The sequence below is a fragment of the Lathamus discolor genome, chromosome 3 (assembly GCF_037157495.1).
Source record: "Lathamus discolor isolate bLatDis1 chromosome 3, bLatDis1.hap1, whole genome shotgun sequence".
NCBI classification, from domain to species: Eukaryota; Metazoa; Chordata; class Aves; order Psittaciformes; family Psittacidae; genus Lathamus; species Lathamus discolor.
Genome location: NC_088886.1, coordinates 49,304,962 through 49,320,441, shown reverse-complemented (window position 1 = coordinate 49,320,441; position 15,480 = coordinate 49,304,962). Strand labels below are relative to the sequence as shown.

Below are 15,480 nucleotides of genomic sequence, written 5' to 3'. Positions count from 1 at the left end.
GAAAATGTACTTTCTTTATCTCCTGTTGAAAATGCTGTTATTTTCCCTTCCTCTTTTCTAGATTCCAAGTACACGAATTCCCAAGGGGAGATAGAGTTCCTGCACTGTTACGCCACTCTGAAGACCAAGTCCCAGACCAAGTTCTACATCGAGTTTCACTCCAGCTGCTTAGAAAGTATGGTTTTGCCCAACTTTATTCTTTCTGTCAGAGCTTCCTACTTGTTTGGATTAGTTCCCCTTCCTCCTTCTTGGATCTCAATAAATAGCTGTGTGGATCACTTGTTCCAGTGCAAAAAAGGGATGTCCTAGAGATCTGTTGTAGTTTACGAATCATCCTATACTGTCAGCAGTACAATCCAAAACACACAGCCATTTAGCTGTAATCCATGCTTAGACATGTAGTCTTCCACCATTTCTTCCATCTTGTTTGGCAACCTGATAATTTCTTGAAGAGAAGCACATGTTGTTCTTGCTTATTACACAGGCAATCTCTACTTAGCAAGCACACAATCAATTGTATTTCTGACTGTGCCTGCTACAAATGATCAGCTGCTTTCAAAGCAAAGCATCTGCTTTAAGCTAATAAAAATAATTGCCCTGGTTTAAAAAAGAATAAAGCAGAGGATCAGCTTCAGGTGAAAGGAAAAGGAGTGATTTGACTCTGTAAATGTACCCTCCAGTGCCGCAGGTTTTACTCCCTGTCCCTGTGCTGCAGGGCTGAGCCTCAGCTGTTTATGTAATGCAAGCCTACGTGCCCTTGCTGTGTGTTTTTTTAAGCGGCTCCCCATCACAGGACAGCTCCTGTAAGTGGGACAGCATGCCTTCAGTGTATGCTTCATCACATTATCGCATGTCAGAGCGCCGTGTCAAAGACAGCTCCATAAAAGATTATTTTTTTGGCTATATCGAAATTTGCATAAATTTCTATGGAAACAGTGTATTACGAACCTTAAATTAGAATTTCAAAAGTGTGCTATCTTGAGTGGCGTAGGAAGAGCTGTCATGTTCTTATCCTCCAGTCCATGTATGCACTGAGCTTCTCAGTGCCAAGTTTAACTGTAAAATAAAACCATTTAGCAATGCACCAGGAAAATCACATGTAAAGTTACTGTGTAAACATGGACCCAAAGCTCAGACTTGAAGCTTCTTAATACTTTTAAAACTTGTGTCCAACTGGGATAATAATTGTAGGCATCTTGGAGATCTGGCATCTGAGGAGGATTTGTAGCCAAGTTCTTGGTGTCTTTCTTCTGGCGAACTCCTTTCTCATCACTTTGCAGGTTTTGTGAAGAGCCAGGAAGGAGAAAATGAGGATGGGAGTGAAGGGGAGCTTGTGGTAAAGTTCATTGATGCGCTTCCAAAGGTAAGCAGGGACTACGTTTCCATATCCATATGGAAGAGAAGCCTTCCACTTGCATCCCATAAGCAACATTAAGTCTTTTACTTGTATGAACATTATTTTCAGGAACATGGCTGTGGTCTTGTTTACACTCAAAAGAGGCTGTAAGAATGCAGGATGGGCTTAAGCTAACCAGTGTGTTATAAGTAGGAAAGAATTTTCTTGCCAGTATACTATATAAAAAATGTATCTTTTATACAGTATACTTTCATCTCTATCAGGAATTTTGCTGGCGTGATCGTGTCACTCAGGAGCGTGACCTTCTTCTCACACTTTTAGTGAACATAACTATGCTGACAAGTCTTTTAAGCAGGCCCTATCGGTTTTTAAGTTTTCGATGGAAGAGAAGACATCTTAAAGAGCAGCTCTACCCTGGAGTTTCTCTGCCCTGCCAGGCAAAGTTTTTCTCAGTATTTTATAGAAAAGTTGACTATTTTTTACCTGTGTTAAAAAAGACTATCAGTGGCCAGACATAGTGTTCCATGTGTCAGTGTCAGAGACAAGTCCTATCCTTGAGATCAGAGCTCTTCTCCATTTTCTGGCATGGTGAGAGCTGGAAGTACTATCAGAGCTCCTGGATTTGGAGTAAATGCACATGTCAGTGCCCTTCTGAATAGCCCAAAAGTTAACAAATGCTGACTTTGGAAAGAGTTGCCTTAACACTGAAGGATCGGGGAAAGGCTGTACAATAAGCAAATGTAACAACAGCCAAACAGATTTTGGGGAGCAAACTGAATCAAAGTCTAGGTCACTTCCTCCTAGAGCAGTTTTTAGTCCTGCACTGCAGAAGGAAACTGCAGCTCAGGCTGTTAGTGTTTGATTTGTAGCATTCTGTCTGCTGTGCTGGGAGTGAGAGTGGGGGGACTCTAAAAGTATGTAGCCTCCTACCACAGATCTCTGAACACCATCAAAGAGGCTGATCCTGGAGGTGGCATGATATCCTCATTGGTTTGTCCAGCTGAGCTTTCCTTATCTGGGACTGAAGCACAGGGATAACTGTGTTTGTGTAGCCCACCTATTGTATTGACCCACATTAACTTGTCTTTGCAGCTGACTCCCATTATTTCAGACCCAGAATACCTCCTGGATCAACACATCCTGATCAGCATTAAGTCATCAGACAGTGATGAATCTTACGGTAAGTGTTTAGCTCTAAAGTTCTAGATGAGTCAAAATCTACTTCGATTTTTCCAAACTGCTGAAGGAGTGGGAGAGAACAGAAGTAACTTTTATAGACTGAACATCCATGATGCTCTGACTTCTGATTTGGAACTCAATACATACAACAATACATTGTGGGCAATAATTTGTGAGCTAAGGATGATTAGAAGCAAATTAACTTGAAGCAACAATCTGTGTCAGCTTTACCAGCCCCAAAAGAGCAATGGCTTAAAAAGAAAGTACAGAAATTAAATCAGGAGTCAGTCTGTTTAAATCAGTTAACTCAAAACATACAAATCCTGTTTTATGGATTTGGCTCATGTTTTCTTTACCAGTAATGGAAGCTCAGAACCCTGTAGCCACCTGCAACTGTCTCCAATGCCCAAATCCTTCACACATATGTGAAGAAGTGAAATGAATGCCACTGATTTCTCCAGGGACATTACATTCCTTACTGTGATCCAGAGCAGATTCTCTCTGGTAATCTCAGCCCTGTCAGCACAGTGATAGTAGATGACTGACAAGAGAAAAATACTTCAATGCTTTTTTTCCCAGTCCCAGGCTCGTTGTCTCCTTGTCTCTAGGGGAAGGCTGCATTGCCCTGCGAATAGAAGCAACAGAATCCTTAGTTCCTATCCATACTGTGCTGACACACCATGGTGAGAAAACAGGAGTCTTCCAAGGTGAAATCAAGTTACAGACATCACAAGGGAAACAGAGAGAGAAACTGTATGGTAAGGAATGAGATTATCTCTGCAGTGCTCACCCCAGGGAATATCCATCTCTAAAGACATCTGTCAAGGAACTGAAAATTATCCTTGCAGTGCTTTTAGTCCCAAAGAGGCAAGAACTTTTGATGCTGACTGCAAGATGTGAGTATCCTTAGTTCTCAGGAGTATACCTGTGCTCTTTTGGAAAGGCACAGCAATGTGATTTCGGTTTTTTCCGTTTTCATCATTCAAGTAAATTCAGCAGACTGAGAGAGCCCCCTGTCTGTCACTAATGCTGGTTTTATTGAATGGCGATGCCTTAGTTCCACTTGTGGCCATACGAGAAGGTGCAGAAGCTCTCCCTGCTCTGGTCATCCTGGGGAACATCAGCAAAGAGCATGTGAGGGTCTCAAGTAGCACTTCCTTAGCTAAAGGATCACAAACCCTGCTCATTTTCACCTTGCTACCTGTTGTTCTCTTTCAGAGTACAAAAGCAGCCTCTTTACATTTGCTATTATTCTCGATGGTAAAATGACCTGTATTTGGCCGTTTGGTGGATCCTGACCTTTCTATTTCAAGAAACACGATTTTTCCTGTGTCAATGAACATGATATGAATTAGTGGGCAGTTGAAAACAATACCATCAGCTGCTTGAAACTGTCATTCTTATAGTCAAGAGATGCCTTAATACAAGCAGTAACACAGAAAACTTATGCAATCCTACTGTGAAGCTGTCAAAACACTTTTTAATGCCTTTTCTTTCCTTCAGATTTTGTCAAGATTGAACGTGATGAAATTGCTGGGCAGAAACCAAAGAATATCAGCAACTTAGAGCCTAGCAAAGACTGGGATCAGACTAACAGGTAAAGAGCAAGTGTGTAAGCTGGTTATGGAAAAGTAGTTGACTCAATAAAGGCAAAGCTGTGCTTGCTGTAGGAGCAGTATTAATAAGCATGCTGAGAGCTGGGAAGCTGCCTTTGTGGCTCTCTGGTCAGGGCTGGTCAGTGCTTCTGTGCCCAAAGCTTCACAAGCTGAGAATGCATTAGTCAGGTTAGGTTCCTGCACCTCACTTAAAAAGGGCCCTTTTATTTCCAACAGAAAGTCAAAATCTACTCATCTGGTGGCCAGAGAGGCAGCAGCTATTGCTCGCTATTGGGGGAGTGCTTCCTCTTCTCCAGACAACCTGGGAAAGGAGGATACATTACGGTAATCTTGCCGCTTCACCTCTGCCAGCTTGGGGTGGGAAGCTGTGCTCACACTGCCTGTCTTTTCCTTTCCAAGAATCACAGGCTTACAGTTTCATAGGTGCATTTTTTGCAGGAAACTTCCTGCCTTCTCCCTGCTAGTCTATATAGGTACACCTCAAAAGACCTCTTCTGTTGTTCCTTATTCCTATGCTGTGCAATGCTGCCCAGTGCTGCCATTTGCCTCTTGCTTGGAGCTATCCTGCTCTAGCTTCCAGCTGAACTGCTGGGCCTAGAAACCTGTGTAAGCCTCTGAGTGCTGTCTGCAGCCTGGAAATGGAAGTGTCTGTGACAGCCAGGGAAACTATTTGGTGCTGGGCCTTGACCCAGCTGCTTCCTTTCCAATGACCCAGGGCAGAGAGAGGCACTAACAGGACTCCTACTTATTCTCTGATTCCAAAGCATCAGTGGCCAAAAAAAGATGTAGGTGGCACTAAATCTAAGCACTCAGTGGGCACTAACTCCTTTATAGATGGCAGGGAGACAAGAAATGTATTTGTGCATGTGTCTTCCTAACAGTATTTTTTCCCTTCAGCAGCTCCACTCCCACAGACATCAGCAACCCCAACTACCAGGGGATGGCTGCTTTCTCTCAGCAGCCCTCTGCAACTAGCCAGCTTAAGCAGATACCTTCACCAGATCAACCACCTGCTCTCGGGAGCTACGAGCAGCAGCCCAAAGAGACTACGTCTGTAATGGGACAGAGTCAGTCATCCTCCACATCGCCCTCTGTGTCGCCTCTATCTCCAAAACCATCTCTCCAGCCTACAGTAAACAGAAGCATTTGTAGTCGGAACCAAGAGTACCTGTAAGTCTTTGAGTTTTGCACTGGGGCTTAGTGCCCTCTCTTCTGTCATTCTGCGCAGTCACTGTTTCATGATCTGTAGAGAGTTCAAGGTGCTGCATATTCTCTCAGACTTTCATCTCTAGAATTAGAGAAAGATAACTGAAGGTCACAAGTGTAGCACATCACATATTCAAAGAAAACTGGTATAGCTAATTTTATGAAAGGAAAACACAAAATATATGTGTACATTTCATTCTCTACCAAGAGAAGAGAAGGAAAAGACCACAGAGTTGGTAACAAAGAAGAAAAGGGAAGAGTGGCAGAGATCTTTCCGCTGGATGGGAAGGAGGAGAGCTCCTTCACATGTCCTGTGTGAAGCACTTAAACTGAATTTCTGTGTACATTACTACACGAGTGTCCAGCTTGCCATAGAAGTTAGCATCCATCTACTGCATCTGTCACAAGTCTTGATGCAGAATTTCCATCCAGCAATTGAAAATATCCGATCCATACCCATCTAAGTAAAGTGATGAGGCTACTCCACCCTAGTGCTGTACACACTGTCCTCCTTCAGACCTCTCTTTCATAGTGACAGATGCTTCCTGTGTCTAGGCTATAGTTCACTAGTAAATGGATGTGGCACTCCATAAGCCAGAACTTGCAGAGTTCAGAGCTGCAAGCAGTGCCTCAATCTGTTATGTACCTGACAAGGCTTCATCATGCTCTCAGCTCTTTTCTCCTGCATGTACTGACTTCCAGAAAATAACTTGAAGCAAGGAGCACAACTCATTTGAAGACTTCCAAAGAGCATGTGCCACTCACACCTGTTCTCCTCTGTTCAGTGATATTGTGGCTGAACTTTTAAGTATCATGATGGTTCTCCAGATGCCAAATCAGGTCAAGTCACATAAACCCCACGAAACCTCCCTTGTCCCACTGTACAGCTGTGCTGTCATTCCAGTCTGAGCCTGAATTCAAAGGCCTCAGCTGTGAATGAACAATTTTTGCCTCACCTACAGAATTATAGTTATTACTCATATATAGTGCATTTGAGTGCATTAAGGAGTCTTATCCCTTCCCCAGGAATACCATGTAGCATTGGTAGCGAGAGGAGGTTGACCTAGTTGTAAAATGCTACAGTATGATGTGAGCTATGACTCAGTTAACTGTCCAGACAGACATTTCAATCCTTTCTGCCAAATCTGAAGATTCTTTTTAGTATTTAAATTCAGATTTGTGTGTGTCACAGAGCCTTCAGAGCACTTGGCACAGTTTGGCTCAGTAGCTTATCTCTGTTTAAAGAGAAGCCAATTACCACTTGGACAAAGACTGTAGTCCAGCAGGGAGTTTATACAGTACCATGCTTATCTGGTTTCTGCTGTCATATTAATAATGATTAAACAAAGTAAAAACAATGCACAGTTCTGTTCTCTCACCAAATTTTACTGTTATCCTGACACCCCTTTGCACAGTCTGTTCAGTCTTATTATGCTCATTTCCTATTCACTTTCTGTTTAAATCAGTGTCTCTTGCCTGTTTTTACAAGACTCTCTTTGCACTGCTTTGGTGACTCTAGGCCACCTGAACTGGGGAAAACCATAGCAGAGCCTTCACTTCAGGAGGAGGGGCAGCAAAAGCCAGAGATGTTTGAGAACCCCCTGTATGGCTCTATGGGGTGTAAGGGCAAGGCAGCACCAAAGAAAGAGCAGGACTACCCCAAGGCCTCACGAAAAGAGCAGCCACCACTGCCTGATCAGAGCTGTCATCTCGCAAAGCCCCAGGAGCCTGAGAGCAGCAAGAACCCCAGCAAACAGCCATCACCACCTTTCCTGGTCCCCACACAGCGGTTTCGGTCCTATACCTGCTCTGGCCAATCTGAAGAAAAGAATACAGGTGAAAAGACTCAAGGCAAGCCGAAGATTACCGCACCATTAGAAAACTCAGCACCACTCAAAAAGCTAGTCAAGCCGTTGAGGTCTGAAGTCAACCCAAGTACCCAGGGGCAGCAGAACAAACCACCCCTTCCCTCGAAGAGCCGGGCAGTGCTGGACATGCAGAACTCCAAGGGCCGAGACTATCGGGACAGTTCAGAGCTGCCGCACTCTGGGAAGCATCGGACAGAAGAAGGCCCGGTCGGCAGGACAGCTACACCGGTGTGTTACTTGTGGCAGTGGGGCAGGGCAGAAGTTGGCCTCACAGCAGAGTGCTGCTAGAGCAGCACTGGCTTACTCACTGTGCCTTTGCTCTGCATTTCCTAACCAAGCTCAGAGCACTGTCCCACAAGCCTACAGGGCCTGCAGAGCAGGGAGTGTCGTACAGCAGTATTGCTGCAGAAGATGTCATGCTGTGAAGCCATAGTTTTGCATGAAGCGTTAACTTCTTCTGGGATGTTTAAACTTGATGGCCAGAAGAGGAACATAAATAGTCAGCTACTTCATTATTGCTCCTTTGGTGCATACTGCATTATGCCTGAAAATGTCCAAACCTGGCCTCACAGCACAAGCCTACAGTATTGGCTAAGAGATGTGCTTTGCTATAAATAATAAAAAGATGATTAAAAGTAGTTATCCGTGGGAAGCACTTATCAGCTTAGAACAGCGGTGTCCAAAACCATTACTGAACCCCCCACAGAAATAATCACACATCTACTTCTCTGGGTGGTGGTTTTTTTTTGGGGGGGAGGTTATTTTTTTGCTTGGTTTGGGGGTTTCGTTTATTTGTTGGTTTTGGTTTTGTTTGGGGTTTTTGTTTGTTTGTTTTGCGGGGGGTTCTTTTGATTTTTTTGATTTTTTTCTTTCTTTCCTTGTGAGTTTTGTTTGTTTGTGGGGGTTGGGGTTGGTTTTTTGTTGGCTTGGGTTTTTTCTCCTCCAGAACATCACGAGCTGGATGAGAAGAAGCAGGGGTGGTCATAGTAAATGGGCTTGGGAGAAGACAAGATCGCACTTGAGTGAGCTGTAGGACTGGGGTTTTTTTCTTCTCCATCAAGACTTTGAGAATTGACACTAGACAAGTCTTCTCTTGTCTCCACAGTGACAATGACACAGCAGATGGCACCCTAGGAGGAATCCTGATGGGAAGAAAGATGGAGATCGCTGCTTTGTTCACACTGATGTCCTCTGGTCTGGTTCTAAAAAGACTGGGGAGTTTTACTTCTGAGGGTGTATCCCTCCCTATGATTATGAAAATGTTCTAGCTGAGAAGTTTATCCTATGTTGCTCAGACCAAGAGGAGCCAGGACCACAATACCAAATGCAAGTTAGCCTTTTGTAGTGTCACCCTGGTACTTCTGTTAAGAGGCAGGTGATTCAGTACACGCATTAGTAAACGTTCTGAAAAAGAGGAAGGTACGGTAAAAGGCCCAAGAGACAGAAGGGGTGTATTTACAGAGCTTCCTTTCCACAAAAGCAAAATTTTTATTTTGTGTTACAGAATCCCTATTGAAGAGTGATGTGTAAAAGAAAGCATTTTGAAAGCGGTACAGCTCCAAAAGCACGTCCTGTCTGTGAAGCAAGGAGTTAGGGGAGGGTGGGAAAACAGTTGGAATAGCAGATACTCATGAATGTCACACACTGCCAAAGGAGCCAGCTTTGCCTCTAGCATTAGCTCGCAGGCTGCATTCATGCATGATTCATGCAGAGTGTGAGGGCTGGCCCTTGGCACTGTGGCTCTTTTTCTTTCTAGCAGGTAGTGCTTTTGTACCCGTAACAAACAAAGGGAGCCATCAGAACTACATGCAGGAGTGGGAGAATAGGCAGGACCCATAGGCAGTATAGCTGCCTGAAAGGATGGACAGCAGTCGTTCCAGCCTGTCTTACAGCAAGCACTCTGCTTTTGAAGGACACTGGCCAGCTGGTTTTGTAGCATTCTTAACAGATTAATGCTGACCTTACTGTACACTTACGTTCAATGACTGAGAATGAATAATGTTAACGTACTATCTGTTATATTCACATTAAGTATTAATGCTGTGGTTACAATTAGGCTATGCCTGTTTGTGACTTAATAGTTGCTATTGTTTCCATGTTGATTACATAATAATAAAATATTCACCTTTTTGATCATTCTTTACTGAAAATTCAGCACTGCCTGCCATGATTCAGCTTCAGTTGGGTGCTACACTCAGTGGCTGTAATCCCTTCCCAGAAGAAACACCAAAGGCACCGAGGCGTGCAGGGAAGATACAACTGAGGCCATATTTGTGTGTGTGTGTGCACAGACCCTCCGTGGATACAGCTGGTTTAAAAACTCTAGCACCCATTAGCAGGTACAGTTACAGTTCTATGAGTATAGAAAATGTACAGTAATTTTACTGCAGCAGAAGACGCCAAGCATAGGCTTGTGAGAATGGGTGGAAAAGGTAGAAACCTTTTAAAAAGAGAGGTTTTTCTGCCATGCAGGTTAGAGTTTCAAGGCATCATTACTGAAACACCTGGCACTCCACCTAGAAGTCAGCAAGACAGGCCATGAATTTACATTCCTCTTGCTTTATTCAACAGAATCCTCTCGTGTAATCCTCATAATTGAATAGCTGTGGTATTTCCCTGAACCTCGGGAGTGTTTTACTTTTCCAGATTGCAGAAGAATTCATGCAGCCACAGAGTAAAACCTTCTTGGAGCAGGTGAACTTTCTGTGCAATATGGAGAGTGAGATCTCCATGCTAATCCTGTGTTCCTGTACGTTCAGAGATGGAAATGTGAGAGGATTTCTACAAAATGTTTTTAACTTCCCAACAATGAGACAGGGTCAGATATTCTGTGTTTATCCACCGACTTCCTAAGCTCTAGAAAAGAAAGTAGATTCCCCAAAGTTTGCGAAATGAAAGCTTGATATAAAGCAAATATAGCTTCTTGCAAAAATATTCTCCTATTTGGGAATACTGCTTAAATTTGGCACAGATTTGCCGAAAACACAGGACTTACTAAGGCAAAATATAACATCCAGGTACTTGATCTGGTCTGTCCTTTAGAACAGTGTATTGCTGGGGGAGGAGAGAAGCTCTCTGCCAAGTTTCCAGCAGTAAGAAAATGCATTCCTATTCCCATGCTAAGAATGCATTACCTACTAGATTGCGAGCTGGGTAAAAGTTATCACTTGCGGCTCCAAAGAGAGTCTGAGGTATCCTCTGTATCAAGAACGATGCCACCAGACCTTTTGCAAGTGGAAAATGTGCAAAAGAAAGTTCTGTAAAGAGTCTTCTGAGGCCTCTGCAGAACAGAGTTTTCAGGTTATCATTTTAGACATAGAGTGGTAGAGATAGGCTGGTGTAAAAAAAGTAGGGGTACACTGCACAATACTTGTCTTTATGGTAAGACTAGCAGAACCTTGAGATGGCAGAGTTGGTACCACCAACTGTGGGAGCTTCCCAGATGTGAATATTAGAAAAACTAAATTTAACAAATGTCTTGTGCTTATGTTTGTTTTATTTGTGCTTTCTGTCATAATGCCTTTAATATTTAAAGGTTTTAATGCCTTGCGTCCTTAACGAGATGAAACCTGGACCGAGCACAAGCTTCTTCTTTCCCTTATGTTCCTGGGCTTATGAATCTCTTGCCAAACCAGGCACACTATTCTGCAAGCTCTTTTATTGTCCAATTAAGTTGGTACAGACAGTACAAGTAGAAGACATGAAGGGTCTGAACTGTCCAAAAGTTTACCAGTTTTCCTCCGATGTAATACCTGTCTGCAACCTTCCAGCATCCTTTAACTTCTTAAAGTAGCTGCAGTCTTAGTGTACTTATTTCAGTGGAGACCCAGCTGTCAGAAATGCTTTAAGTTCCAAGTTACAGGATGTAATGTGTCAAACACAGTAACTTTAAAATCCTGTTTCCTGCCTGCACCTGATGCATCTAACACAAGGCTCTGTGTCCTCTCAACTGTGAAACTATAACCGGGCACTGGTAAATCTCTTCCTAAAATGCTGTAGTTGGCTACATTTTTCCCTCCTGTTGAAGATAGGGTCTTATAGAAAATGGCTCAAGGAGGAGGGAAAATAGAAGGGAAAAAAACCCAAAGCAAATGAAGATGAGTTTGTCCCTCCAAAATAGCAACGGGATAATTTTGATGTTGGTTACAAATTCTGATGCTTAGGCCTCTAGTCTGCTGGGGCCAAGCACTCTTTCTGTACAGCTTAAAGCCAAGCATTTAGTCACTATCTTTCAATTTGTTTTTTAAACTTAAGTTTATCCTAAAGTTTTTGTATTTTTCTGTTTTCCTTGTCATAGTACAGTTAAATTAGGGATATACTGTCCAAAAATCAGTTGATACCTCCCCCCCCCCCCATTTTTTATAATGAAGGCTCAGTTACTTGTACATGATTAAACTGTGGGTGTTAGGACTAGCTAATTGACCAAAGTGACTCAGAGCAATTCCCAGAGACCTACTAACCAATGACTCCAGATGGCAATAGACTGATTGGAAATGCATGATATCCAAATACTTCTTTATTTTCCTAATCTCTGCCCAAGAGTAATACACACTTTTCCCTCTGGGACACTTGCTGAAGAGACTCCATCCCTACCCCCATTTGTTATACCCCTTGCTGATAACATAAATGAGAAATGGACTGTACATCAGGAAGGTTTAGGTGATGGTAAAGGCTTCTCTTGATCCTCAGTTATAACTAACAGTTTGGTGCCATAATATACGTCAGCTGCATCTGTGTGGTGCTTGTTTTGTTATGGCTGAAGTATTTAATGAAGGAGTCGATGACTTTCCTTATTTTCTGAGCACAGCTGAAGCAAGAGCCCAGTGCAACTGGAACTGTCTCGTAACTGCTCACATCTGCCACCCAAGTGCCTATGGAGGGGGCTCATTATGCAAGTGACACAGAATCCAAATAGTCATTTCAACATGCGAAATTTCCCTAACGTAGAAAAGGTGTTAGCTGTAGGGGTACAAGATGTTCTTTCTATATATATATATAAGCAAACATCAGTTTATTATTCACATGAATATGAAAAAGATCTCCTTTCTAATTCCACATAGTGCATGTGGTGTTGTTTCAAATGTGTCTCTTAATAAGAAGTATTTTAAGATTGCATTTGTGTCAAAACTTGTGATGTCTTTCAGAAGCTCTTTCACAGTTGAATCCCAGGTTGACTGAAGCAATTTCTTTTCACCTACTGTAATTTGCTCTATTTTCTTCTGATGCATCACCAAATTTCCCTGAACTTCTATTCTCAGTTCACCACCATTATCCTGTTTTATTAATTTTATTTGCAGATCATCTTTGTACTTGCTCCCAAGTCAGCTAAACAAAAGGTACATTAGACATGCAGAGATTAATTCAGCTCAGCAGAACCATCCGCTGGTTCATAATGTCATGTGTATGAATGCAGTCTATATTGAAGCCATGGTTTATTTCTGTCCCAGTTCTGCTTCACTTTATTTCAGCTTCTAGAGATGGATAAAGGTTTTTGTCCAAAAAGACTCAGTTCCTGCAAACACACAGAAGGGCTTCGGTGTATCCTTTTAGATCAAAAATAACCTTCCTCTGTAGCATTCAGAAAACTGTAATCAAAAGTGTATTCTCAAAATCCCTGTTTTTCAGCAGATATCAGGAACATTAGCCATGAGCATTTGCTGAGATGTGGGGGTTGGACTTGAGGATCTCCAGAGGCCCATCCAGCCTCAACTATTTTCTGCTTCTGTGTTTATACTTAAATGAAGTTATTCTGTGCCAGAGATGGTGATCTGCTACACATTATGGTTATTACTAACATTTCATTGCATTTTTTACAGGGTCTGGCGTAGATTGCATATAAAATAAATTAATCTCTGATCAGAAAACGTTACATTATATCATAACTAATAGAGATATAGATGGCACACAACAGAGTAGTAAATGGTTTACTTGAAAAAGAATTAATGAATCAAAACGGATGAAGCAGATGGGGTCCAGCAACAAGCAGGAGGTTGCAGTAAAGCAACCAGTGAAGTAGAGACTGTGGAATGAGAGAGAATCCAGCAGAAAGCAGGTGGGTAAAAGCCATCCCCAATAGAAAGGTGAGCCATAGAAAAGAAGAAGGAACAGCAAAGAAATTGGAAAAGAAACAAGAGACCTTTGTAACAGACAAGATGAAGAGTTAGCATGGAAATTATGTCTGCTCGGTACTTTACAGCAATTTGCATCTTCACAATTACAGCTTGTAAGCACAAAGGAAAATACAAGATGTAGGAAATGTTCCCTCTTTTCAAATGTAAACTCCAAGATCCAAAACAAAGCCTAATTTGAAAATGGAGCTTTGAATTTAATTTAGCCTTTGGGGAGCACACTCGTGATCAGCATCTTCCCAGAAAATGAGTATTTTGCAGTTTAAGCCACTGGATTTGGATCAGAAAGCAGTGTCAGTCAGAACATGACCCCCTCAGCACAGAATTTCTGAAAAATTAGACTTGAAGGGACCCATGTAATCCATTCCCCATGCCAGCAAAGCATAAACTGCTAAATCCTTCATGGGGAAATGCTTTTACTGGCCTTACACACCTCCAGCGTGGAAGTTTCTCATCTTCCTCAAGCAGTCCGTTTCAGAGCTTCACTTGCCTTTCCAGTCTTTCCTTGTCTCAAATGGGCATTTCTGGTGGACTTTAAGCACTTTTCAAATCTACTCTTGTCTCCCATGAACAAGCAGATCAGGTTATTGTCTTCATTTTCTGACACACTATATTTACATACTGCCATCATGTTTCCCATCAGCTTCCTCTTTAGCTTAAACAGTCCCAACTGCCCAAATCTTTCCTCTGGGCCACTCCTTATATGTATTTTGGCCATTCCTTCTAGGCTACTTTGACACTCTGGATTTTTCTTGACATGTGCTGAATAAAGCTGGACATGTCTCCACCAGAAGCCTTGCTTTTGCTGGCTAAACAACAGCCCTGTTTATCTCAGAGATGAGGTTTGCCTGTTTCGTGACAGTATGCTGTTGCTGACCCATGTTCAGCTGGTGAACCAATACAAATCCTAGGTCCCTTCCTATAGATTTTTCTGCGTTCATGTGTCCAGTTCCTCCTGCCTGAGGTAGTGCCTTGCATTTACCATTGCTGAACAGAATTTTGACCTGGAAACCTGCTCTCCAGCTTAGTTGCAGTCTTCAGTCTCTGCATGGGAAACTGCAGCTGCTGCGGGTGTTAGAGTGGAGCATGTCATCAGAAACAGAAATGGATTTAGAAGCATGACAGAGACCTCACAAAATGCACAGCACCTTCTAGGAATGCTGGAGTTACACAAAGTGCTGGGTGAAAATCCTTTTTAAACACAGACTATAGCATATAGCTTTTGTCTTCTGTGGCACAGGCTGACTCAATGCGGTACTGGGCTACATTTAGATATTGCTGCTTCTCCACTTCCTTCATTTGTAAGTAATTCAATACAAACGGTTGTAACCTGGGGTTAAGGAGGACACTGTGCCTCATGTGGTGGTGAGTTTAATCTCACAGCTAGGATGCACAGCCTGCACCTGCTTGTGTGCTGGGAGAGCAGGTGAAGACATATGGCCTGACATACAGGCACACCTGAGCGCAGAAGGAAGTTGTCCCAGCATTTTTTCTTTTTATCCAAGAGTCTGTGGCCAGTACAGTGCATGTCTGACGGTTCTGCCTGGCTCCACTACGAACCTCTCTGACAGGCACTTCATGTCTGGCCCATCACCTGGTACAGAACTGGCCTTCATGGCAAGTCAATCAGTGAAATAGTTTTATATTAACCTTTTCTGTGCCTGTACACAATCTGGCACGCTTGCTGCAAGGATCTCTTTAATACCTGAAATTGCCTCAATGTGCTTCCCTTTCATACCTGCTGAAGAGGGCTTATTCTCCTTTGCCTTTTTTCACTTGCACAGCTACCAAACCCACAGCAAGCTTTCTGCGGGAAGTAAAGTTTCAGCCCTTAGAGATGTAGAGCACAGCACACTCTCACGGGAGGCAGAGTTTTCACCTTTTCACTGTGGGATGAGTTTTCTGAACATCATTAGAGTTGTTAGAAGTCCTGAATGTTTATTCCTGAAGAAGGCTGTTGAACAAATGAGCAGATTTTAATGGTGGAGGTGGCAGAAAGGTGCTCCAGGCAGAGAAAGAAGCCACTTCCAGTCTGAATGAGCTGTTTTATCACATGTGTTCTTGAACTCTTGTTCATAAGAAAGGAGAGCAAGATGACAGACAATGACATGCAGCAGGCATGTGCT

The 15,480-nt window shown here is 42.8% G+C and overlaps 1 protein-coding gene across 3 annotated transcripts in view; it reads left to right on the top strand.

Annotated features, from left to right (window-relative positions):
- INPP5D (inositol polyphosphate-5-phosphatase D) overlaps positions 1–9,376 on the top strand; it is a 53,859-nt gene extending 44,483 nt beyond the window's left edge. The window contains exons 20-28 of one of the 3 annotated variants that reach the window (XM_065675080.1): positions 62–175; positions 1,281–1,363; positions 2,450–2,537; positions 3,145–3,294; positions 4,040–4,133; positions 4,369–4,476; positions 5,053–5,322; positions 6,878–7,454; positions 8,332–9,376. In XM_065675080.1, the coding sequence (XP_065531152.1) occupies positions 62–175; positions 1,281–1,363; positions 2,450–2,537; positions 3,145–3,294; positions 4,040–4,133; positions 4,369–4,476; positions 5,053–5,322; positions 6,878–7,454; positions 8,332–8,334 (1,487 nt within the window). In that variant the 3' untranslated portion in view covers positions 8,335–9,376. Of the gene's footprint in view, positions 1–61; positions 176–1,280; positions 1,364–2,449; positions 2,538–3,144; positions 3,295–4,039; positions 4,134–4,368; positions 4,477–5,049; positions 5,323–6,877; positions 7,455–8,331 lie in introns of all 3 variants that reach the window. The other 2 variants (XM_065675079.1, XM_065675081.1) reach the window with 2 other exon arrangements.
- Positions 9,377–15,480: the final 6,104 nt, after the last annotated feature.